This window comes from Ceratotherium simum, chromosome 27 (genome assembly GCF_057802395.1).
Source record: "Ceratotherium simum simum isolate JZ-2026a chromosome 27, ASM5780239v1, whole genome shotgun sequence".
In the NCBI taxonomy this organism is placed as follows: Eukaryota; Metazoa; Chordata; class Mammalia; order Perissodactyla; family Rhinocerotidae; genus Ceratotherium; species Ceratotherium simum.
This window is the reverse complement of record NC_141926.1, coordinates 31,035,782-31,061,758: the sequence shown is the minus strand read 5'-3', so window position 1 is coordinate 31,061,758 and position 25,977 is coordinate 31,035,782. Positions and strand designations below refer to the sequence as shown.

At 35.8% G+C, this 25,977-nt stretch overlaps 1 protein-coding gene across 6 annotated transcripts in view; it reads right to left on the bottom strand.

The window, feature by feature from the left end:
• ROBO2 (roundabout guidance receptor 2) overlaps positions 1–25,977 on the bottom strand; it is a 593,028-nt gene that overhangs the window by 521,492 nt on the left and 45,559 nt on the right. For all 6 annotated transcript variants that reach the window (XM_087418202.1, XM_087418199.1, XM_087418200.1 and 3 more), the window contains exon 2: positions 12,351–12,677. In XM_087418202.1, the coding sequence (XP_087274328.1) occupies positions 12,351–12,492 (142 nt within the window). In that variant the 5' untranslated portion in view covers positions 12,493–12,677. The remainder of the gene's footprint in view (positions 1–12,350; positions 12,678–25,977) is intronic.

Here is a 25,977-nt window from a genome sequence, read left to right as displayed (position 1 = left end):
AGAAGTCTTCACCAGGTCCTAGGCACCAAAATGAATTGTCCTATCTTCTAAAAGTTTTATAGTTCTATGTTTTACATTTAAATCTATGATCCATTTGGAATTCATTTTTGTATAATGCATAAGGTTTAAGTCAAGGTTCATTTTTTTTTGCCTATGAATATCCAATTGCTCCAGTATCATTTGTTGAAAAGACTTATCTTTCCCCTTTTAATTCATTCTTAAATTAAAAACGAGTTATCTGAAAGTCAAATTAACCAATGCTAATGACACTACGTACTGAACTTAGAAACTATCAAATCAGCAAATGTCCACAAATAATACATTTTACCATGAGACAATGCATGTAAATGTGTTAATAACTCTCAAAGAACTCTAGGAAGTATTATAAAGGTATCATTGCTATTATCATGCTCTGTTTTCTATAAAACTTAGTCAAGTTATCTTTAGATATTAAATGATAGATGACTCATCTTATAAATTGGATTCTTAATCTCCAAGCTACTTTGGCCTGCAAACATGTCAATAAGAACTGAAAGTGACGAATTTTCCTGATACTGATATTTGACAACTAGGAACTGTACAGAGAAAATCAAATTACTTGAATAAACTAATGAGCTCTCAAACGTCAATATATAACTAAATAAAAAAAATAGAAAAGATTACTCTTTCTGTTGTTTCTTTCCTTTAATATCCCATGAATCACAGAATTTTAGCACCAAAATGAAGCTTTCAATTTCATGTAGTCCAGCTGCCTCACTGTATACAATTGCATCCTTCCTGATATATACAATTGCTTCATTGTTTCTGGGTAAAATACCTAAAACAAATGCTAATGATTTTTTTCTAAGTGTCAAATGATTTTGTTTGTTTAAGTGAATCAATGAGAACTCAGCATAATGGCTAAGAAAGCAGGTTCTAGATGAAGGCTGCCTGAGTTCAAATCCTGATTCTTCCTGCTGTATAAAAAATGGCAAGGTAATTCTTTGGGCCTCAGATATAACAGAGAGAAAATAATAGGGTTGTTTTGAGAACTGAATAAACCATGAGTATAAAACATGTAGGAGGGCCGGCCCGGTGGCTTAGTGGTTAAGTGCACGCGCTCCGCTGCTGGCAGCCTGGGTTCGGATCCCTGGCGTGCACTGACGCACTGCTTCTCTAGCCATCCTGAGGCCACGTCCCACATACAGCAACTAGAAGGATGTGCAACTATGACATACAACTATCTACAGGGGCTTTGGGGGGAAAAAAAAACGAGGAGGATTGGCATCAGATGTTAGCTCAGAGCCGGTCTTCCTCAGCAAAAAGAGGAGGATTAGCACGGATGTTAGCTCAGGGCTTATCTCCCTCACAAAAAAAAAAAAAAAAATGTAGGAAAGAAGCCTGGTTTAGCAAGCACCAGCAATTACTATTACTCAGTTTCTGCCCAGAGAAATCATTTCACCTGTTCCACAGTTCTCTTGGCAGAATCAATCTCTTCTTCCTCTGAATCCCCACAGAATGTCAGCTGCTCCTCGCACTAGGACTTACCACATTTTGCACCATCCTGTTGAACACTCTTTGATGGCATGAGTCATGCTTTGTTCTATTTTTTGTTTTTAATTGAGGTAAAAAAATAATAATAACATAAAATATACCATCTTATTCATTTTTAACTGCACAGTTCAGTGATGTTAAGTATATTCACATGGTTGTGCAAGAGATCTCCAGGACTTTGTCATCTTGCAACACTGAAACTCTATACCCATTAAACCACTCTTGTTCTGTTCTATGTATCTGTATCCTCAACACCTAGCTGAGTAGCTAGCAGTTAGAAGACAGTATATAAAAATATAGCAAACTAAACTTATATCATCCCTTGAAACACAAATTCATTTCTTAAATTCCTATCAATTCTCCTTTGGAATGCCAACTCTTCTTTTTCTGATATCAGCTTAATTCATTAATTTAATTCCACCGGCATCCTACTGTACCTTAACTTGTAGTAGATCTCCCACCTCCACACTCCTCCGTGTTCTACTCCACCTCACACTGTGTTTAACGTATCTCCTTTCATACCATACTTCCAAGTAACACTCCCAAATCAAAAAACACTGAAGGGTTCCCTTAGGTCTTCTAGGATAACAGGCAAGCTCCTTAGTTTGTTTAATCATTACCAATCTCTGCCTCGCTATTTAAATGATCTCCCTCTACTCCCCTGCACATATCCTCCAATTCAACAAATATCCTCATTTTCTCCCAAACTGGCCAAGTACAGCCTCAGGCCTTTGCTTTCACACTTCTCTCTAGTTTTCTAAGGCCACTTTTCATTCATATTCATCCAGAAGCATTTTGTGCCACTCCTTCTTCTAACTCCTGTGGCATGACCTGTCTGAAGGCCCTTACCCTACACCACAGTGGAAGACTAGCTGTCTCTTGATGAGGCTGCCCGGGCTTCTCACTTATAAGACAAATACCACTGAGGGCATGGACCTCTTAAACAGCTTTTTACTCCTAATGACTAGTAAACCCAATTTTGTTACTGCCGTCAAGTCGATTCTAACTCCTAACGACACTGTGTACAGCAGAGCGGAACCCTACCCAGTCCTTTTACGCCATCCTCTCACCTTCCAGCTCTGTATCAGACAATGCTCTTCTGCTGTTCATAGGGTTTTCATGCTCAATTTTTTCTGAAGTGAGTGGTCATGTCCTTCTTCCTAGTTTGTCTTAGTCTGGAAGCTCCGCTGAAACCTTTCCACCATGGGTGACCCTGCTGGTATTTGAAATCCCAGTGGCATAGTTTTCAGCATCACAGCAACACACAGTCACCACAGTATGACACCGACAGACAGGTGATGTGGTTCCCTGACCAGGAAACAAACCCAGGCTGTAGCAGGAAACTCAGTAAAGACTTTTAAATTGATTTAAGGAAAAACGTCAATTGTCCTCACTCAATGTGAACAAGCAGAGAAAGCAAGAAGGAGGAAAATGAGGCAGGTTGATATATATAAAATGGTCTATATCAAAGATGATGTATTACGGAAATAAATAGTCACATTATGTTTCCATTTACATATATAAACTGTAAAGTTTGTTCCAAAATCTTAGTACAACTTAGATGTTAGATAACCACCTAAAAAACTTAATAATTGCCTTTATAAATACTAACAAGTACTTGTCTAACTGGGAACTGACCTGATTCTCAGAAAAAAGTATACTCGATAAAAAAGAGCCCCTTCTCTTCTTAGATGTTAATTTAGGCTCAATTTCCAGGTCCTACTTGTGATGCTACTCAATGGGCCAATGGCAACAGCCAATCAGACTTTTGCTGCCTGAAATCCAGCTTGACAACCTTGCTCGCTGGCTTTTTGAGGATCAGTTTTGTAACCAGTGACCTCAGGCTATTTTGGGTGGTAGACTTTCTGCAAAAACAAAAAAGCAAAACAAAAGAAACATACAAAAAAACCTGTCAGGATTCACCAGGGTCTGGGCTTATATATCTGTCTATCACTTACCAAAGCACCTGCCTCCCTTACAATCCCTGCTTGACTTCTCCCCAAGGGCCAGAGACACTAAACGGTTGCTGTCTGAGCAGCCCCTGGAGGGTGGTGCCAGGGAACTTCAGGGAGTTTACAGAAATCACCCCAAGAAAGGGCCCAATATTGCTTTCCTGGATTACTTTTTGTGAAATATGTACTCAATTGCCAAAAATGTATGAATATCTCCTAATTAAGAAATGGGTGGTTGGGAGTGTTAGTTTTGCTTTCAAAAATCTCCTAAGAGGAAAAACAATTCCAATGATAAAGAGTGGAAAGACTATGTCAATACTATGATTGAACCTCGTCCTTTAGCAGTTAAGCCACAGACTGTTACAAATTTCTATACAAAAAGAAATTTCCAGAGTTGAACAAAATTTCACCTACAATTTTGACTTCTATACTCCTATAAAGAGCTTACCATGTATGGTGACTCAGGCATGAAGGAAGCACAACTTTATGTAATTATAGAAACCCTGTGGGGGCTGCTTTGGAACTGAAAGATGTGTATTATAATTATCAGAAACAAATTCAGTCTAAAGAAGGAAAATTGGAGACCTGTCATTCTGCTGAAACACAAATCTTGAGAGAAAAGCAGACAGGTTACAGCAGAAAATTACATTTCGTAAGTGTAGTGTCAATCTACATACACTTTCAGTAAAATCAACTTATATTTACATACCAGTTGAAATCTAATAAATTGAAGGTTTTTAGGTGCGAAACTCTCCAAAACCTTGAATATTCTTTTCTTAATTTTATCTAAAAATAGGTTTCTGGGGTTAAAAACAAGAGCTGACCTCAACATGTTTTCTCTTGATACACCTTACTATCACTATGAATATTTTTGCTTGTCATTCCATGGATAGGATTTATATGTTTGCAGAGCTCATGATAATACTGTTTTTGGAAATAATCTTTTGAAAAGTAGAGGACATCAAGATTTCACTTTATTTATGTGCTTTCCCTGTAATCAGGTTAATTCAGGCTAATTTAAGTGAATAGCAACTTCAGACTTGTATAAAGAGGGGTTGGATACAGTTAATTCAATCATCTAAAACCTGATATCAAAATACAGCATTATATATATTTAAATAGATTATAAATTCAAAACATGTTCCCAGGAGTAGCACTTTCACACCTTCATTTGTGAAGATTAAAGGAGAGACTGGTTTTTTCAAGAGTTTCACAAAATTAAAAGGTACACACACAAAACAGCCCAAATAACACAGATATGTGCACGTGTACCCACACACACAACCTCTATGGTCGTCTGTTGTCTAATACCAAAACGTTTGCTACTTTGTCCTTTGTTTCTAGTTAAAGATGTTTTAGATTGATTTCTTGATGCCTATATATTCATTATAATACATTTAATTGAGTTTACAGATTTCTTTCAAAACAGCCTCAGACCAACATCGGGGATGTAGGGCAGAACAAAATCTACAGAATGCAAACAACATTTTATTCTCAGCATTACTTTCTTCTTAAGACAATCTCTTATTAGGTGTTACTCTTGTTGCAAGATTAAAGGCCTGTATTAATTTGCTGGGGCTGCCATAACAAAATACCACAGGGTGGTATTAACAACAGTGGGTGGCTTAAACAACAGAAATTTATTTTCTCACGGTTCTGGAGGCTGGAAGTTCGAGATCAAAGTGTTAGAGGGTTTAGTTTCTTCTGAGGTCTCCCTCCTTGGCTTGTAGATGGCCACTTTCTCACTGTGTCCTCACAAGGTCTTTCCTTTGCGCACACGCATCCCTGGCGTCTCTTTATGTGTCCAAATTTCCTCTTCTTATAACATCACCAGTCAGATTGGACTAGGACCCACCCTAATGGCCATGTTTTTACTTACCACTTTAAAGGCTCTACCTCCAAATATAGTCTCATTCTGAGGTACTAACGGTTAGGGCTTCAACATATCAATTTTGGGGGAACACAATTCAGCTCAGAACACGGCCCTTGAGCTATGAGTATTGTTCAGTTGTGTATCTTCCTGTCCCTACTAAAAAAATCTCTGAATTCTCTCTTGAAATTTGTAGAAATACAAATAGAGGAATAACGAAAAAGCCAGTTGCTCCTATATTCTGTTTGGTCAAAATCTATGAATATCAGTTCCATTTTGACTCATTGCCTCTCATGCATATAAATGGATAGGTTTGTTTGTATGTTTACTTGTTTTAGGAAAGTCATGGTGTGGTGACAGCAGTTGTCTGTTTTCCCAATCCTAGAATTACTTAACCAATTTCTACTATAATCACTCACTAATTTCTTATTCTAAACCTTCCAAGTAAAGAAAAAAAACTTTGAGACATTTGGAAGGAAAAGTAACCTTAGAATGGTAAAGATAATGTCAGTTATTCTCAAGAAAGGTAATGTCATCTCCTGAGAAGCCAGAATATTGTCTACTTTCAGGACAAATAATAATCTGACAGAAAATGAAGTGAAGACTCAAATAGGAGGATTATCCAACTTAACTGGGGCCAAAGTCAACATGCTCTGGTAGAAGCTCTGCAAGGGGAAGTGATTTCATGATTTATTCCATCAATTCATACCTACTTGAATTAAATGACTAGATCAAAGAAAAAAATAGAAACTTTGTGGCCATTCAATGTTTTCATATAGTAAATTATTTTATATTTTTAATTGATTGAATCCTACCTTGAAATATGGACATATGACACAGGTGGTGTTACATGCTAGCCATTCAATAATATTTATCAAATACTGGCAATGTTACACGCCTATGCTTTGTACTGAGAGAGGAGTTGGATACAGTTAATTCAACAGCACTAATAAATATCGTTTTATCTACACTTAAAAGTAACATATAAGTTCCTCAAAAAGTTAAACAGACTTAAGATATGACTCAGAAATTCTACCCATAAGTATACACCCAAGAGAATACCCAAATGAAACCATGTGTCCACACAAAAACTTGCACAGGAATGTTCATAGCAGCATTATTCATAATAGACAAAAAGTAGAAACAATCCAAATATCCATCAACTGATGAGCGGATGGATAAAATGTGGTGTATCATTACAACGGAATATTATTCAGCAATATAAAGGAATGAAGTACTGATACATGCTACAAGAAGGATGATCCTTGAAAATATTATACCAAAGAAAAGAGGCTAGTCTCAAAAGACCATATATTGTATGATTCCACTTATAAGAAATATCTAGAATAGGCAAATGTATAGAGATGGAAAGTAGATTCATGTTTGCTTGGGGCTGGGGCAGGAGGGTTCAAGGGGAATGGGAATCGATTGCTAGTGGGTATAGGGATTCCTTTAGGAGCGATATAAATGTTCTAAATTAGATTGTGGTGCTGGGTTGCACAACTCTGTGAATATACTGGAAAACACTGAATTGTACACTTTAAATGGGTAAATTATATGGTATATGAATTATATCTCAATAAAGCATTTTTTTAAAAAGCTCTCTATGGCTCAGCCTTTTTTGAAATTTAATTTATTTTTTGTCTTTATGGAGTATAAAGGCATTTTGCCTGGATAACATTCATTTAAAGCCAAAAGAAAAGGAAGGAAAAAGAAAAAAATTACATATTTATTAACTTGGAAACATCAGGGAAACAATTTACCTTGTGTTCATTTTTAATGCTACCTGTGACCTCTGTTATCAAAGTCAGTCTACTTCTGTAACCTCTCTTCCTTGTACAGATAAAACATCAATTTAGTTTTGGATTTAAAGCAAACAGGATCATTATGTTTGTAGAATGTTCCGTAGCTTTGCTATTCTAGCAATCTGTGACCTATAAATAATGCAAGACATTTTCCTTCTCTAAATGACTTTCTTGCAGCATGAGTCTTGATACATGAGAAAAAAAATAAAGAAAGAAAGAAAAGAAAAGGAAGAAATCACCTTGCAGTCATGGAATTCAATTTATTTCTAGTTCCCCAATTGAATTATGAATCACATCCGTTCTCTCTTTTGTAGTTGCATCAAAAGCCAAATTTTAAACACTTACCCATTTTACTTTATTTCTATGAAAGCAAAGGTAAATCATGGCTAATCTGAAAAGTTCTCATGTCTTGCTTCAGAAGTAAGGAGATCAAAAACAAAGATCGGCTTCTAAGTGACCCCTGACCTTTGAGCCACAGCCTCCTTGCCACTAAAGCGTTCAGCACCTCATTTAATCTCCCCTCTCTGCACTGGCATAGTGCTGAGAAAAGGAAACGGAAAAAATAATCTGGGGACTTCATCAATTTTTCATGAATTTTCATTTAGGCCAGAACCCCCTCTTACCCTGGTCGATAGATCAAGCTGCTGTCATATATTTACCACCTGGGGCTACAGCTGCTATCTCTAGGGGCTGCCACTGACTCAGGCTGCATGGCAGGCAGCCACAGTCTGTGTAAGGACCCCTGTGCTCCTTCTGCTCCAAACACAGGGAACACTGGTATTCAAACTGAAATCCTATCTGCCCCAGCCACACCTCGGCTCTCTTGGTGGTCCCATTGGAAAATTGCCTATTAACTTCTTCAGTGCCAGGTCCCTTGCTGTGGACTCTGCCATTCTGTTTCCTAAAGACGTAAAAATTGCTTTTTGCCTGAACACCTTTCTTGAGTTCAATTGATTTGAAAAGTACTTTCTGGATTGCTATTTTTTTTCCCAAACCAAGGAAGAAAAAAAAAAAGCAAATGCGAGGTAAGTGATTTAAATCTCCACTGCAATGACTGGTCCTGAATGCTTTTTTCCTCCACTATATTGTCCCATTACATAAAACTGAAGTATGCATTAAAGGAAAACAAAAAAGAGAACAAATACCAGTCTGGTAAAGAACAGCCTGATTCTACACAATCAATCAAGCCAGATGGTTATTAATAAAAGCATGCATTTCAAACAACAACAGAAACCAAGATTTTTGAAATCAAAAATGAAAACCAAGTTGAAGCAAAAAGATTTATAAATTTTCCATATTTTTTATCAATAATCATTTCACAATAAATGTTGTAACGAGTTTGTCTGCTACTTATACATACACTCTTAACCACCTAGACACACCTAGATCAGTGGTTCTCAAGTGATTTTGACTCCCCAGGGGACATTTGGCAGTGTCCGGAGACACCTTTGGTTGTCACAACTAGGGTTAGGGGGCTGGTCCTACTGGCATCTCCTGGGCAAAGGCCAGAGATGCTGCTAAACATCCTTCAATGCAGAGCACCACCCCCACAACAACGAACTATCCAAATGGCAATTGTGCAGAGGCTGGGATACCCTGCCACAGCTCTCTCGCATCTCATACAGAGCTACATTCTTGAAAGCACCGGCAACAGTTGCCACTCCAACTCCACCGCCTACTCATTCCTCAGCTGCTGTGCTCTCTTTCCATCCCTAGAGCCCACAGACACTTTTATTTGACCACCATGTGGCACTTGCATTGCCAACCACTTTTACTTTCTTAAAATTATTTCCTTGGTTTTCTTGTCACTTCACTACCACATTCTATCACTCTGATACCTCCTCTGAACCCTCTGCACTGGCACTTCTTCCCTTTGGCCACCATCTATTAGGATCCCAGGCAATGGGAGGGATCTCAGCCCTTATTAACCAATCCCTGTACACAGCCTGTCTGGGCAACCACATAGACTTCTACCTACTCCCCTGGCTTCAACCACTATCTGGGAAAGATCTCTCTTTTCAATTCCAAAAGCTCTTTTTTTACTGGAACAGGAGATATTTTTACCTTGATATCGCTTTAGTATATCAAATAATACAGGCAAAGCTGATTTGAGCCTCCTGTTCCCACTACAGTTATTTCTCCTGTATCTGCCATCCCTATGGATGGAAGCACTATATACCCAGTCACACCATCAAAAAAATTCTGGGAATCACCTTCTATCTCCAAATCAACCATAAAGTGATATGATTTATAATTTCTAAATATGATTCAAAGTATTTCCTTCTTTGAATCTCCATTGCTATTTTCAGTTTAAAATCTAATGTCTACTCTTTTCTGAATTATTTGACAGCTTCTTCACTCCTCTCTGACTTCAGTCACCATCCCTTTAACCCAATCTTCAATTCTCTTTCAAAGACTCTCCTTTCACTTAACAAAAAATGTCTAGATTTTGTGATGCAGCACATGCTTACCTCTGCAACTTATGCTACCCACCAACCTCACATCGAGCTACCTACGGTTTTCCAAATACACAGTGTTTTAAGGTTTCCATTCTTTCCTTTAATGGGTGAAGAAATGGATGTGCCATAATGTAGCATTTATGTTGAGTGTTCTAAGATACGAAGGCCTGTATCATTTTATAAAAATACAACTTGGTTAGCAGTAGTATTGAAAAATCACAATGCTTTGACCCAAATTTCCATATTAATACTTTTTATTAAACACACAAGGAAAGAGAGAAGACTGGTGAGCTAATGCAAAAGAGATGAGCAGCATATAAATAGATATTATTTGATCTTGCATTGCCTCAAATGGCATGAACTGTTGACATGGCATTAGAAGAAAGAATTTTATTCACTAGCCAAATCCAATTTAGCAGCCTTCTTGTTTTCCTCTCTAGGTCAGAAGTATTTTTAGCATTTCTCAAAGCTCATTGATTTAAAGATAAAAAACACTATTGTCATATTACATGAAAAAAAATCATGGTTTAAAATTTACCTCCTAAAACAGTTTGATTCATTATTAATGACGTAATTAGGAAAGACAGCGATCTTTTAGATTAAATAAAAGTACAAGACGCATGTGTGTTGGGAGCAATTTTAACAAAGCTAAGGCTTAGAAAAAAAATGAGTTTATAGCTGTCTAATGATGAAATGACTGGCAAATTTAGATAAACTTTAATATTGAGAAGGAAAGTTAATTAAGGATTAAAAAATAGGTATTTGCTGCTGAGTAGATAAAAGAAAAATTTTTTAAAAGAATTGAAAATTGAAGAATTAATTTTTATTTATGTAAAATAGGCCAGATTTCATTGGTGTGTTTTTCCAAATATGGCACAATTCTCTAAAACTGAAAATTAAAAGAATCAGGATCTGATTTTGAATTCCCCACTAACTTATTGTCTGAGTCTTGGTCACTTAACCATCATGGGTTTCATTTTATCCACAAAAGGGGAGAATAATGTATGTTATATTTACTATAAAGGGATCTGATGGGGGAAAAAAATCAATAAAATTTGACATTGAAATATTTTAATACGTTTGAAAAGTTCCAGAAATAAGACATTCAAAATAAAAATGGAACAGTTAGGAATATTTGCATTCTTGAGGTTTTGTGAGTGTATTTCAAATCTCACTAAACTGCATTTAATTTAACTGCTTTTTCAAGTTATAAAAATGAAATTACCTGGTGTCCGGCGTCTAATGGCATTGCTAGCTAAGGTTCTAATGTTCATATCTCAAGGTACTTCACAAAACAAATTTGGGTCTTGGGATTCTTCTAGTTTTTTCCTATTGAACTTACAGATTTCAAGCATCAGCAGATTCCAGATTTCCTGGTACAACCTATAAATCAAAAGACTGGATGCTTAAGAACAAAAGCTTTCATTGGGATAGCTGAATAAGAAACAGTGTGATTTTGTTTACTAAAAGATGCTTTCATATGTAAAGGAAATGATATATTGTTGAGAATTTTAATACACAAACACAAGTTTTATAATCTAGTGTGATACCATGTAGCATGTGAGCACAAGTATCAGCTTTAATTGGAGACATGAGACCATGAGCTATTATTTAGCACTCCCCTCCCAGTTAAATAAATAAGACTCATGTATCCTGAAATTCTTCAATTCTCTTATCTATGAAGACCTACTGGTACAAACAGAAAGTTGAAGAGTACAAATTTTTTTTAGGCCCAATTGTTACCATCTTATTCACAATTAATTCTACAGAAAATCTTTCCTCAAAATAGATAATATCAAAAATGTAAAACCTCACCTATAAACTGGAAAAGAAAATTTATCATATTTTTTAATTTGTTCTGGAAAACAATCCATAAAATTACGGAATAAATGTTCAAATAGATGCAAAGCATTGATATCTTGATTTACTAGTGACATGGGCTATCTGATTAATAAACATATTTTTTAAATGCCGAAGTCAGGGCAAGTCCTTAGCTATTGCTGATTACAAGATTGAATAAGACCCTCCTATGTATGAACGGTCTGTTCCTACAGAAATCAGATCTCTTCTCTGATGAGTTTTTTGATTAAAAAAATAATAAATAAAGTATAGTTGCTGTTATTGTTGGAGTATTCTCCCCTGCATGCCTAGAGCAATGATTCCTGAATTCAGCCTGGAAGTAAAAGAGTTAATATAGCCTAGAGAGTACATTCTTTTTAAAGTTGCCTGATAAAAGTTAGATTTAGGAAAAAAGATATATAATATACATTTATTATATTATATATTTATAAATATATATTAACAAATAAATATATAATATATATAATAGTTACATATAAATAGGTAACAGAAATAGGTACAATATTGAATTTATGCCTTGTTTTTGATGCCATGTTACAAAGAAACTTTTCATTTTAACAAGGCCGACTATAATACTTGATTATAACTCTCATTAATAATTCAAATTTTCAATATGACCGGCATCATCACCACCTTACTGTAACATAATAACATAATCACCACATTGCTTTAATATATATAAATCTACTGCAACACTCTGGCTTGACATTGTTTCGACCGGCTTTCTTTGGAGAAGGCAAAGTAAAATTATGCAGTGTGTCATTGTTTTATTCTTTAGATATTAAGCATCTATGGGAACAAATCAAGGCTTACTGAAAATAAATCGAAGTAAATGTGCCTGCCATTTACGAGGTGCATTGTGTTCACTTACATGCCACTTCCAGAGATGCATTTCGACTCACTGCTTCGCCAAGATAGTTCCTTGCAACACAAACGTAGCTTCCTTCATCGGGTTTACTTCTGCGCCCGTGCACAATGCGCAGGAAGAATAAGGATCCGCTGGGCAGCAGCATCCTGTGGGACCGGGGATCGTCCTTGTCGGTCTCCACCCGCTCACCATCCTTGTACCACTCAATGGTGGGCGTTGGCCGGCCCTCTGCCTTACAGTTCAAAGTGGTGGGCTCTCCCTTAGAGACAATGACATCGGAAGGGTGCTCCACAATCCGTGGGGGAAAGTCTTCCTGGCGAAGACGAGATCCTACAAAACGCGACAGAATGAAGACAAGCTTTAACATTTCCTCATCTATAGCTTTGTTTCACTTAGGTTCACATTGGTGAAATTAAACTCTTCAATTATTCAAAATGAACTGTCCACCATTTTATGTTTCACTCTTTTGTTCTTTATGCATCTCACAAGTCAACCCAACTTCTTTGTGGAATAAAACAATATAGCAATAAATTAATATGTTAATGAGTTAGGTTTAACATGTTCCACCAATCCCGACAAGCAAAAGTAAAAGAAAACATGAGATTTTCTTTTGGAACCAACATGTTGGAATGCGTACTAAGATGAGTAAGACTAATTGCCTGTCTTCAAAGGAAAAAGCAAAATGGGCAACTACCTAGGATACACACATAAAGACCATTTCTCATACTGGCATTGGGTTATCAGACTTAAAAAAAGACCCACTCATTATGTACAAATATTAACTCAATTTAACAGATGAGGAAGATGCTTAGGTATTGCCAGGAATGTAGGGGCAGAAAGCAGTAGAGGCAGGATCTGAATCCAGGTATGTCTGACCAAGGAACTCAAGTATAAATCACTATGCTAAAATGAAATAAGTATTGCATGGAGGTCCAAGAAATGCATTACAGAAGAAAACAGGAAAAAATGCTAACTCTAACTAGAGCATAATAAGAGGCCTCTCCTCAAAAAGGTGGCCTTCAAATTGAGCTGTAAAGAATGAAAATACGTCAACAGAGGGAGAAAGGCATTCAGACTGAAGAAACAACATGAGCAAAAGGAGAGAGTGATGAGAGTCCATGCACAGTATGTTTCCTAATCAGGGAGGAAGTCACTGTGCCAGGTGAGGGTAAAAGGTAGTCTTGGAGGCAGAGACCAAAGGGCTCCAAGAATACCGTGCTAAAGAATGTGACTTTTAGTCTATATGGCTAACAGATTTTGAGGGGACAGTGACATGACTGTCTGTGTATTAGAAAGATACTTTTGGTCTGCAGTGTAAAACATGGATAGCAATGGAGGCCTAAAGACAGATGAGAGTTACTTAAATATCCCAGAGAACAAGAAAAAGAACCCGACCTTGGGAAACGACACCGCGGGTAGAAAAAAGGAGGAAGATATAATGCGTATCATAAAATAAACGCTTGACAGAATTCGGTATACCAGCAGATAGTAAGAAGAGTGACAGGCACCAATGACTTCCTTGTGACTGCAATGAAGGTGGGACCAGTAGAGGGTATAAGGAATAGGGAGAGCAGGACCTGTTGGTATTTTAAGATAAAAATTTTGCATAACGTGTTGTTTGAATATTTTTAATTTATAAGATGTCCATGGCCATTATTTACGGAAATGTCCTACCCGCTGCTGCAAATAAATCTAAAGAAGCTGCTAAGAGAAACAACCATGTCTGAGAACAGAATGATAATCTAGACAAGAGCTTGTGAAAGTTTGCTCTTAAAATTTTTCAACCAATCACCTAATATTAGCACATTTCTGCTCAATAGACAGAAGTAATATTTACTCCTTAATGTTATTGCAGTTTACTTTCAATATTAATTTAAAATGCATATTTTATTCTCATAAAAGTAATTTAATTTAGTAGTGAATGAACTTTTTCTTTTCTGAAGAGGATTAACTTTTAAAGGTTGCTGATTACCATTTGTTATCTCATCACATCCAAGAAGAAACTTATTCATCACAAGTGCTAGTACCTGAAGCAAAAGAGTAGTTTACAGTACACTGGTCAGAATTTTTAAAAAAAGAACTGAAGAGATCCAAAGCATTTAAATATGGACAGGCAATCACATTATGCATCACAATAATAAAGTTACATATTGTAAGTACTGGGTCCTGAAAGCTAATGAGGAATTTGCAGAATATAGAAAGTAAGCATCATTTTTAAAAGTAATAATCAAAAAAGATTGCACAATATTTAAATATGAATGGCTAAGCACAGTTTGCAAATCAGTAGCATATTTCCAAAGGTCCTGGTCTGGACACTAGCCATAGAATCTGATCCTAAAATGCATCAAGAGTTACATGTCACTTTTCCTGTAACAGGTATATGGTAGCTACAATCATCTTGTTTAGATATCCTCCTTGTTATTCTCTAATCTCCCATATGTAGTCATCTACATTCTCCCTACTGCCAAAGTTGTCCTATTGTTAAAACCAAGCAAGTCAATCCTCCATGTTATTAGAGCGCTATTTACTATATCAAATAGTACCCGACCTTATTAGGCACTTGGCCTGGATGAGGCCTGAATAGGACTTGAAATACATTAATATACACTTATTAAATAAAATATAGAATAACAAATTTATAAGAGAAAAAGAGGCAAAATATCTAAACTATTTAACAATAAAATTTAGAGTCCAGCATGTGCAATAAGCACTCAGGGAATTTTACTCATTTATCGCTATAACATAGGTAAACTATCCTAGTGTTGTCGCATTTGGATATTCTTCCAGTAACGTTATTCCCACTATTATAAAAGAATATCTACAATCTAAATGTAAGAGGTAAAACTATCAAACAAGTAGAAGAAATTATAGGAGCAAGTTTTCATGACCTTGAGTTAGGCAAAACCTTGGATACGACACAAAAAGCACAAGCGACAAATGAAATAACAGATAAATTGGATTTCATCAAATTTTAATATGTTTATGCTTTAAAAAACACATCAAAAATGAAAAAGACAACTCAGAGAATCAGAAAAAAATATTTGGAAATCATATATCTGACGGGGACATATTTAGAATACGTAAAGAACTCTTACAACTCATAAGAATACAAATAACCAAATTTAATAATGGGCAAAGGATTTGAAGAGACATTTATCCAAAAAAGCTAGACAAATGTCCAGTAAGCACATGGAAAGATGCTCAACATCATTAGCTATTAGGGAAATGCTAACCATTGGAAGTGAAGAGGGACTGGGACATCTTTCAGGTGTGATGACAATATTCTAAAATTGATTATGGTGATGGTTGCACAACTCCATGAAAATAACAAAAACTATTATATTGTACACTTTAAATGGGTGAATTGTGTAGTATATGAATTATATCTCAATAAATCAGTTTTTAAAAAGTCACGAGTAAAGGCACTGTGAACAAATTTAATACAAGGTGTTGTAACAATTTGTGTTCATTTTTACCAATAGTTACAATATTTTCTTCATTTACAATTTTAGCTTCTAAATGTAATCATCAGGCCAGCAATAGCCAACAGGGCATAAAATAAAACTGAAAGGTCTTACCACATAGATAGATGATAGATAGATAGATAGATAGATAGATAGATAGATAGATAGATAGATAGATAGGGAGATAGGGAGATAGGGAGATAGATAGGGAGATAGATAGGGAGATAGATAGGGAGATAGATAGGGAGATAGAGAGAGACAGAGATATGGAGATATGCAAAAATACCACTACAATCTAAATTTTAAGATGTTATTAAGAGTGAGGGAATTAATTCTGAGCTCCTTTACATTCAGACATTACACAACTATAGCAGTGACCCTTAAGATGGATAAGCCTTAGGTAGGTCCATAAATTCTTTGAAATTGTGTATAAACATGGTTATTTATGTGTGGGCAGGAGGGAGTAGTGGTGAGGAGACCACAGCTTTCATCAAATTTCCAAAATTATGAAGGACCACTAAACTACTAGGTATTCTACATTATTGGACCAAAACAACCCCATTATTTGGTTAAAAAAATAGAAAGTTGTCAGCCAAACTCATTGAGGATTCGAATCTTAACAGTAGAGGGGGCTGTTCATCACATGAAGAGCCATGAAACAGTTTAACTTCAAGAGCTTTGACAGCCAAAGGCATGTTACATATACAAGATCCAGGGCCCAACGCCACATCTACAGAATCCGCATTTTAACAAGATCCCTCAGAGATGTGTATGCACACTAAAGTTTGAGAAGCACTGTTCTAACCAGTTTTTGTATGGCCCCGAGCTAAGAATATTTTTACATTTTTAAATTGTTAGAAGAAGAAGAGGAGGAGGAGGAAGAAGAAAAATAAGTGGAGGAGGAAAGAGATCTTACATGGCCTCCAAAGCTTGAAATATCTGCTATCGGATCCTGTACAGGAAAAGTTGGCCAATCCTACTCTGGAGTACCAGTTAACCACTTTCCATTAATAACTTCAGTTTTTAAATTTATATTTCTTTTATATAGAACCACAAAACTGTTTTCTCCAGATTTCAGATGGAAAATACTTTAACAGCACTTTATACTTTAATATTGCTCATGTAATGAGAAATATTCAGGATCCCTGTATGATCAAATAGGCTAAGCAATGTATCAGAATTACTATCTGCAATTCTAACTTCATGTACAGCTGATAGCAACTCTGGCCATCTTTTTATATCTCAAATATTAATTAGGCAATCAAATAGTCAAGTTTTAATTAAAAACATTTTATTCAATTCTCCTTAGCTATTATAAAGAAAGATAATGGAAATTAGTCACGGGGTCCTAAAGATGAACATCCAAATGTTTATTTTTACTGCCTAAGAAAGTAAGATATAAAATAGTCAAGCGACTTGTCCATAATTGAACAGCTGGAAGAAGCAGAATTAGAACTCAAGACCTTTAGTCCAAAATGTGCCAGGCTTCTAAAAAAACGGATAGAAGAGTAAGTAAAGAATGTACATTAAAACTACGCTAATTCCGAAACCCTCTTCTAAAGCTGATTTCAAAAATATTAGTCAAATGAATGCCGCTAATCATAACCAGAAAACATCTTCCTTGTTTTTCAAAGTGTAATTATCAGACTACTTTCATCAGAATCACCTGAGATATTTCTTTAAAACGCAGATTCTTCGTCTCCATAGTGAACAGGATGCATCAAAAGTTACTGACAGTGGGGCCAGCCCAGTGGCGTAGTGGTTTAAGTTTTAGTGCTCCACTTTGGCAGCCCAGGGTTCAAAGGTTCAGATCCCAGGCCTGGACCTACCCACCACTTATCAAGCTATGCTGTAGCTGGCATCCCACATATAAAGTAGAGGAAGATGGGCACAGATGTTAGCCCAGGGCCAATCTTCCTCAGCAAAAAGAGGAGGATTGGCAACAGATGTTAGCTCAGGGCTAATCTTCCTCACCAAAAAAAAAAAAGAAGTTACCAGCAGAAGGGTTCTCAGACTGCATCTTGAGCATGCCTACCAGGAAGAGGTCATGCACTTAGACCTGGCTAGATGTACACATTACACAGAAACATCAAATTAGCTGAATGCAGATGTGTCTTTGAATAATGTTCTAAGCACTCAAATTTACATAATGGATTATTTCTGCTTCTGGGAGACTCTCAAACAATGATTTTGTAATGATTTTTGGTAAAATATTTAATGAAAAACAAATCGAGTAGTTATTAGCTCTTCAAATTGTAAAGGATTGGAAGTGAAGTATAAAACCATAATTTATAAATATATTTAAATTTAGTTTTACTTAGTCAATAACCCTCATTTGCAGTGACTGCTACAGAAACTTTTATTGTAAGAAGGGATTTCAATTACATAATATGATAAAGCACCTAGAAGAACACTTGTTGATTTCATTTCCTGTGTTTGAAATGCTCCTGCCCCATGATTCAGTTGGAATATAGTATTTCCTTGAACTAAGTTTTACTCTTCATTCGTATACTAGATAGTCATTTCTAGCGAAGTTAGGCAACACATTTCAAACTTCTCTGAATATTCAAGGGCAGAAGAAATTCTCGCCAAATACACTCCCTCCAGGGAAATTTCTATGCAGTGTCTGTTTTTCTTTTTCTTAAAAATGTACATAATTTTGTGTCCTAGTTCATAATAACTATGTTTGTTTTGAGAAAATATTTTCCCCCAAAAAAATCTCCTAGTAAAACTAAGCCAGGAAGGTTCTTGATGATTACTGCAATTCTGAATGTGACCAGATGTACCTCCTAAAGTCTTCCCTCCCCCAGCTGGAGAGGTGCGTAGTGCTACATGAGAAAGTGCAGACTACTGACCCATCATAATAAGCAAGAAGCAGTATGGTTAGGAAGAAAGGACATGGGTTATTAACCAGCAAATATTTATGCCTCATTTATATCAGGTGCATATCGGAACACCAATGTCTCACTAGTCAGTTTAGACGATGAAAAGAAATCATGTACACAGATCACCAGGACATGTAATAAGTATTCAGTATTTCTTATTTTTTCCTTTCCATAAATGATTACAAACATACTTTTCCAAATTTTACCCTTAAAACTCTAATCATATTGACAAGAGGTTTTTTTTCTTTTTCCCCCTTGAGGTCGTTCTTGCATCAATGTTTTTCTGCATGGTAAATTTTATTTCAACCAGGCTGATCTCTTTACACTAGATTTCAAAAGAATTAAATTTGTTATTGCTTTCTATTTTGCCAAAATAAATCCTATTCAAAATTTTCTCCACAGAAAGAAACATATCTCAGTATCACTACTAATGCTGTCCATATTGATTAGTGGGCTAATGTAATTTGCAAAGAAATGGAATTAATTAATCACCCCATCAAGTCTGTCCTTAAAACTTTTCCATCCCTGAATTCTTCATGATGACTAAATTCCAGTGTACTTCCCTTATGAGGGAGGGGGAACAGAAAAGGGCTATGACGTAACTTTTTCTTTCTAGAGGACCTATGATGTGATAGGATGTGGTGAGAAAGTCAATTGTTTGGAAAACAAAGCCTGTTTTATTCACTTGAACCTTACTGAAACTCTCTCACGAGATTATCTAATTTGGCAATGAAGTGAATAAATTTATAAGATTCTCTTTCCTTCCAGAAGTAAGGCAGTGCTAAAAATAAGTTTAAATTAGAAACAACATCAGAATTAAATTGAGGCCTAAATTAATTAATTTAAATTAATTACTTTAATTAAATTAAAGTAGCCTAATTAATGCTACTTATTTATTACACAATTCCTACAATGTCAATGGCTTTTCAATGTCATAAAACTATAGGGCTGGGGCTGGCCCAGTGGCGGAGCGGTTAACTGCACTCGATCTGCTACAGCAGCCTGGAGTTCGCAGGTTCGGATCCCGGGCGCGCACCAACACACGGCTTGTCAAGCCATGCTGTGGCAGCATCCCATATAAAGTAGAGGAAGATGGGCACAGATGTTAGCCCAGGACCAATCTTCCTCAGCAAAGAGAGGAGGATTGGCGACAGATATTAGCTCAGGGCTAATCTTCCTCACACACACAAAAAATAAAATAAAAGGGTAAATTAAAAAAAAACAAAAAACTATAGGGCCAAGGGTGTGAAAGGGAATTGACAAACACAAAGGACATCTTGTCAAACTCAACAAGCAGTCTTGATTCTAAAGTTTCAGATCTACATTATGGCATTCAGCAGTGTCCTTATTACTTAGTCTTCTGGGTCCAAGGCAAAAGATTGAGCCACCAGAGACCCTCTTGTCCCAAGCACCCATTTTACAGATGAGAAGAAGAAAAAAATAGAGAACCAAAGAACTGAAATTTTTCCCCAAAACTGAGACTAGAAGAACAAAATTGCTCTAAGCTGTGAATACAGGCTGTTTTCAGGATGACTTTTCCTTCTCTATTACCCCTCCTTCTTACCCATGTTTAGGAAGTCTAAAAGAAAGTTCGGCACTAGATTTCAGTTGCTTTTTTGGGTTAATTGGGCCAATGTGTGATTAGGTATAGGACCTGAAGCAAGTTGCCTAAACTTTCTTATGACATTATTTCTTCATCCCCAAATTGAGGCAACCAGAAGAGTAAATTGCTACAAGTTCATTGTTTTATAATATGATCACAGTCTTGATGGCTGTCACATCATAATGGACATAACTAAAAGAGAAGATAATAGGTAGCAATTTAAATTTATTACCACAGAGTAAATTTTTAAAGACATACACTATAGATTAATGTTCATATTTTTAATATAAGTATAGATTAGAAAGGTTTGCCTTTGAGAGGTCTTGTGTCTACTATCAAAGGCGATGGTTATCAAAATGCTTTCTTACAGAACCTTCAAAAGTTAACAATGATTTAAAAGCTTTTGTTTAAAAAATGGCTTATGTAACACTTGAAATTTATTCTTAAATTTCTATTAAATTTATTCACATCACCAATGAATACATGGTTCTATAACTCACTTTAACCAAAGAACAAACTGGTAATACGTGGATACTTATCTTAAAAGAAAATCTTTTATCCATTATTTAAAAGACAACTTTAGTCAAAGATATTTAAACTTTCCTTCCTTATTCAGGGTGAGCAGGTTGCTATTTCAGGAGAAGGTAACTAAGGCAGATTTCACAAAACTTTTTCTCTGAATTTCACAATTGTATTTCAGGCCTTTATTTATGCACTCTTTACAGAAATTGCTGAAAATATTAAAAGTGGAATACATTTTTTTCTCCACTACTCCATGTTATTCTGTGCCTTTATTATGTAAGTTTTAATTGCTTTTTATAATACTTCATTTTCTGGCTGCCCACATCCAACACACTGAGCCACTGACTTTGCCTGAGCAGGTGGCCCCAGGTGACAGAGCACCAGCATTCAGGAGGAAGGCAGGACTGGTTTGGGTTAAGTTAGAACCAGTAGCCAAAGGCAATCAAATCCTGGGGTGGACACATGGGAATATCTATATAACCTCGAAGAGAAATTTTGAAACCACAAATCTGAAAGGTTTCCAGTAAGTTTTTAAGAGGGATTTCCTCCTGAGAAATAACAAATTAATTTCCTACTTTATAAACTGATTTTCCAATAATTCAGTGAGGAGCCAATGTATAAACTTGGACATTCATCCAATACTATTTCAAATCAATTTGCTACATCTTCCCATGGTTGAAGGCATTCATTAAAGAGTGATTTACCACTTAAATCAGAGGTTTTCGTGGGTTATGCAGTTTTGCCTTACAATGACAAAAACAATCTCTACTCCAGGAAGGCATCTTTGAAATATAACTTATTGTCATATTTATAATATTTTGATGTGGTTTCAAAATTGCATTTGGCTTTACAAAAGATGATGCAATTAAACAATCTCCAAACTCATTGAACTGTTTAACAATGTTTAATTTTCTAAAAACATCAACATTTATTTGGTGGAGACTATAAACGGGTTTCCAAAAAATGGCATTCTACCTATGTAAAACTAATAGACTGATAACATTTTGGCCTTATATTCCATTTCCTAAGCAACATATTCTGAAAATTCTGTAGCAGAAGCATTAATTTTAGTAACTGTAGAGGCCAAAGACCCCAGTGTGAGTGTCAGAAAACACCATTCCTACCAGCACTAACATTTTACATATGTGTGCTAAGCCTTCTTAAATATTTAGTTTCTGATAAATTCGCCTAGAACTCTTGATATATTGTCATCTAACCTAAGACATTTTATTATAAGGTTAAATTAAGATTCAATGACCCTAGTTAAAATTGAAGTCAAATTTCTTTTACTATAAAGTATATGAAGGATTTTTCTAAAACAGAATTGAAAATGTTAGTATGATCCAGAAAATTTCTTAAGAGAATAATGGCTAAAACATTACCCAAAAGATCATATCTGCCATGAACCAGATACATTAGCTGCATCGTGTCTAAGTAACGCACACAGTGACTGATTTTAGGCTTGTTCACTTCCAATCGACACTCAGATACTTAAGAACTCGGCCTTCCATATGACTCTCATTGTATTACTCCATTATCTCTGTTGGATATGGCTCTTAAGCCATGGATTGGCTTATGTGGAATGAAAGTAAGGGATGACACCTCAGAAATTGGATGCAAAATTTTGTGAGCATGTGTGCATGTACCTTTTTAAGAAATGCTAAGGTACACCTTTGGCAGTTAACAGAGATTCTCTGTCAATAAGAGGACTCTGACTTGAAATTGCTCTTGACCAAATGCTGGATAGGAGCATGAACTCAGGCAAGTTTCTTACCCTTTCCACACCTCGAGTTCCTTATCTATAAAACTCAGCAGTACCAACCCAGTAACATTGCTGTGAAGACTGAATGAGATTTTTCCACGTGCTGAGAACACAGTAAGTACGCGGTAAATGGTCACTACTATTAATGTTATTATAATGTATAATTCTTTAATATAACCTCTATCGTTATATTCAAAGGAATCTGTGACTCTATAAAGACAAAGGATTACCATCTACAAGATACAGTCTTTTTTATGCAATATTAAGTCATTCAAAATGCAGCTTCTGCTTATCTGTCTACTGTGATTTACTACTACTACCTGTTCTAATCTACCAAATTAAAGGTCATTCTGAATGATACACCTTACCTACACTTCCCTGAAGGCTCCATATTTTCAACAACTCTGCACCTTAGTCAGATTTGCCACTTAACTGTATTAAGTTCTAGAGATGAAAATATCAGGTGCTCAATCAATATATTATATAAATGCATGAATAAATATATCAATTTTATTACTCTGTGAATGGAGCTACAGGTAGCTAGATTTTGATCAAAAACTCTGTAACACTGGGCCGGCCCCATGGCTTAGCGCTTAAGTGCGCGCGCTCCGCTACTGGCGGCCTGGGTTCGGATCCCGGGCGCGCACCAACACACCACTTCTCTGGCCATGCTGAGGCCGCGTCCCACATACAGCAACTAGCAGGATGTGCAACTATGACATACAACCATCTACTGGGGCTTTGGGGGAAAAAAAAAGAGGAGGATTGGCAATAGATGTTAGCTCAGAGCTGGTCTTCCTCAGCAAAAAGAGGAGGATTAGCATGGATGTTAGCTCAGGGCTGATCTTCCTCACAAAAAAAAAAAACAACTCTGTAACAGCTGAAGAATGCTTCTACTGTGATTCATGACAAATTGGATGTGTGGGACTGCAGTACCGGGCATTACTGTCTAGGCATGCTGAAGAAATGATTTGTAAATTGTATTCATTGGAATTTAATCAAATATTGATGGTTAATAATTTTTTGTGTCCCCCTTAAACATTTTATTGAGATAAGATATACCAATACTGGTGATTTTTCTTTATGAAAATCTTGAAACCACTGTGTGACTAATACATGGGAAGCTTCTATTTTTTGGTTGTTTTCCACTGTAAGTTTAAAGAGGATTAAGGAATACTGAAAGGAATTTTTTGATGGCACAATAATATGACTTAAATGACATGACAGGAATAGGAATATTATCAGAACATTGTCTGAAATTAACTTACTAGTAGTTTAAAGGGATGGTGAAAACAAAATCATATTCTCCCTTTTAAAGCAAAATATTTCTTCCTTGAAATCTCTAAATTACAGTTTTATGAAATTGTGTACCTTTAAATTAAGGCTAGATCTCTTGCAATAAAAGACCCAAGTCAAAGATGAGTATTGCGACCCCAAAGATGAAAAGAAAGATTTTCTCTTGAGTGGTGGGAACAGCCACATTATATTCAGTTTATGTTGTACAATGGAATGTTGGAATTCTTTTTCTGAAGGCTGTACCTTGGAGAGTAAAGGAGGTTTAGAAAGGTAGCTGACTACAACTTGTACTTATCTCTTTGTCTTTGACTATCATTCTCATAATGAACCGGCTTTCACAGTTGACCAAACTGAACAGAAGCAACAGCATCATATTTCTGGGAAGGTATTTGCAGGATACACACCTAAATTCACTTTTAAAGTGTTTGCTCCACTTAAAACACTTCGGACAAGATTTTGACCCAGAATAGGTTGAAAAAGAAGCCATGTTTAATCAGCTACAAATAACTCTTAAGCTTGGAGTTAAATCTGTTTTCAAATCTTTAGGATACTGTAGAAAAATTTCAAGTTAGCATTTTGCACCTCACTTCATGCATTGCATTAAAATAAAAAATAAATATAAAATGAAGTTAATCTCTTTAAGAAAGACATTTTATCCAGTTTTATTTGGTAAATCATAATGATTTCGATATGATATCTGTCGTAACGCTATACAAATGGTTAAATTTAAACTAAAAATCGGAGTTGCTTTAATCTAGTAGATAAAGAATATGAGTTACCTTAATTACCAAGATATTTTTCATTTGGGGATCTCCTTTGTCTTCATTTTTGTCTGTTTACAGTATCTGTTGATAACTTTAAAAAGTGAGTGATTTAATAAAACTTTAAATTTCCTTTCAAAAGATGTCTTCTGTTTCAGAGCAAAATGACCACCAGATAACATCATTGCTGCAACAGAAATACTAAGTGTAGTTTTCAGTTAAAAGATTCTGTGTGCATAGAGGAAAAAGAGCTTGTTTTTCTGCTGAATAGAGAAAAGCAGCAAATGGGAGTGCTATTAATGTTTTAAAATGATCTTTTTTGCTTTAATTATGTTTCACTAAAATATATCAGAAACTCAATTCCTTGAGTCTCTTAGAAAACATCTGCAGTTTCCAGAAAACTTATGAAAAATGTTATTTTCCACTCAGTTCATTTACTTTGAAGCCTTATCAGATGAGGGATCAAATGAAACCTATCATCCTCAGGTTTTCCCAGGTTATTACTATGCGGACATGGAATTAACCTCCATCCAGCCACTCTCAAAATGCAATGCTTTCGTGTCACACAGCAAAAGGAGTGGAACACAATGAATTATTCTGGATTATGTTAAAGGGAAAGAAAATGCTGACAGGTGGAGGAATAAAAACGTATAGAATTTTAGCAATTGTGGAAGACAAGAATAATGCTAGCTGAGAATAGGGTGGTATTTTTTAAATACAGGAAGTTGCTCTTACAGTCAAGTACTCAATACATCAAACTCTGAGAAGTTGGATTTTATAAATAAGTAGCAACTGAAAATCTGGAAGAAAATAAAAAGTGTATGAATTTTAAAAGAGTATAAGGATGTTTGCTTAATATTCCATGTAGGTATAGTACTTTCAAAGGAGCTAATAATAACTGTGTTTTCTAAGAGATATACAAACTGCCACTGACATTAAAAAAAAAAAAAAGAACCTTGTTATGGGTTACTTTTGTTACAAATTTCCATCACAAATGGGAGACAAAAAATATTTGAGTTATATGTAAACTACTAAACTAGAAGTTTGAATTGAGTCTAATAACTAATGTCTCAATAGTTAATGCCTCCTAAGGTGTCTGCTTTAGACTTCTGCTCTTCTCTTTAATGTTTTCCACAGGGAACTCACTCCCTTTCACTGTGTCAGGTATCATTTTTATGACAAGAACCAATCTCCAGTTAAAGAAAGTTCTAGACTTGGTTCAAGTGCCCACTTGAATGCTCAATCATAACCTCAAATTCTATACACTGTATCTCAAAATGGATCCCTCACCTCTCTCCTTGCTCCATACCTCATCCCTCTCTCCTTCCCAACATAAT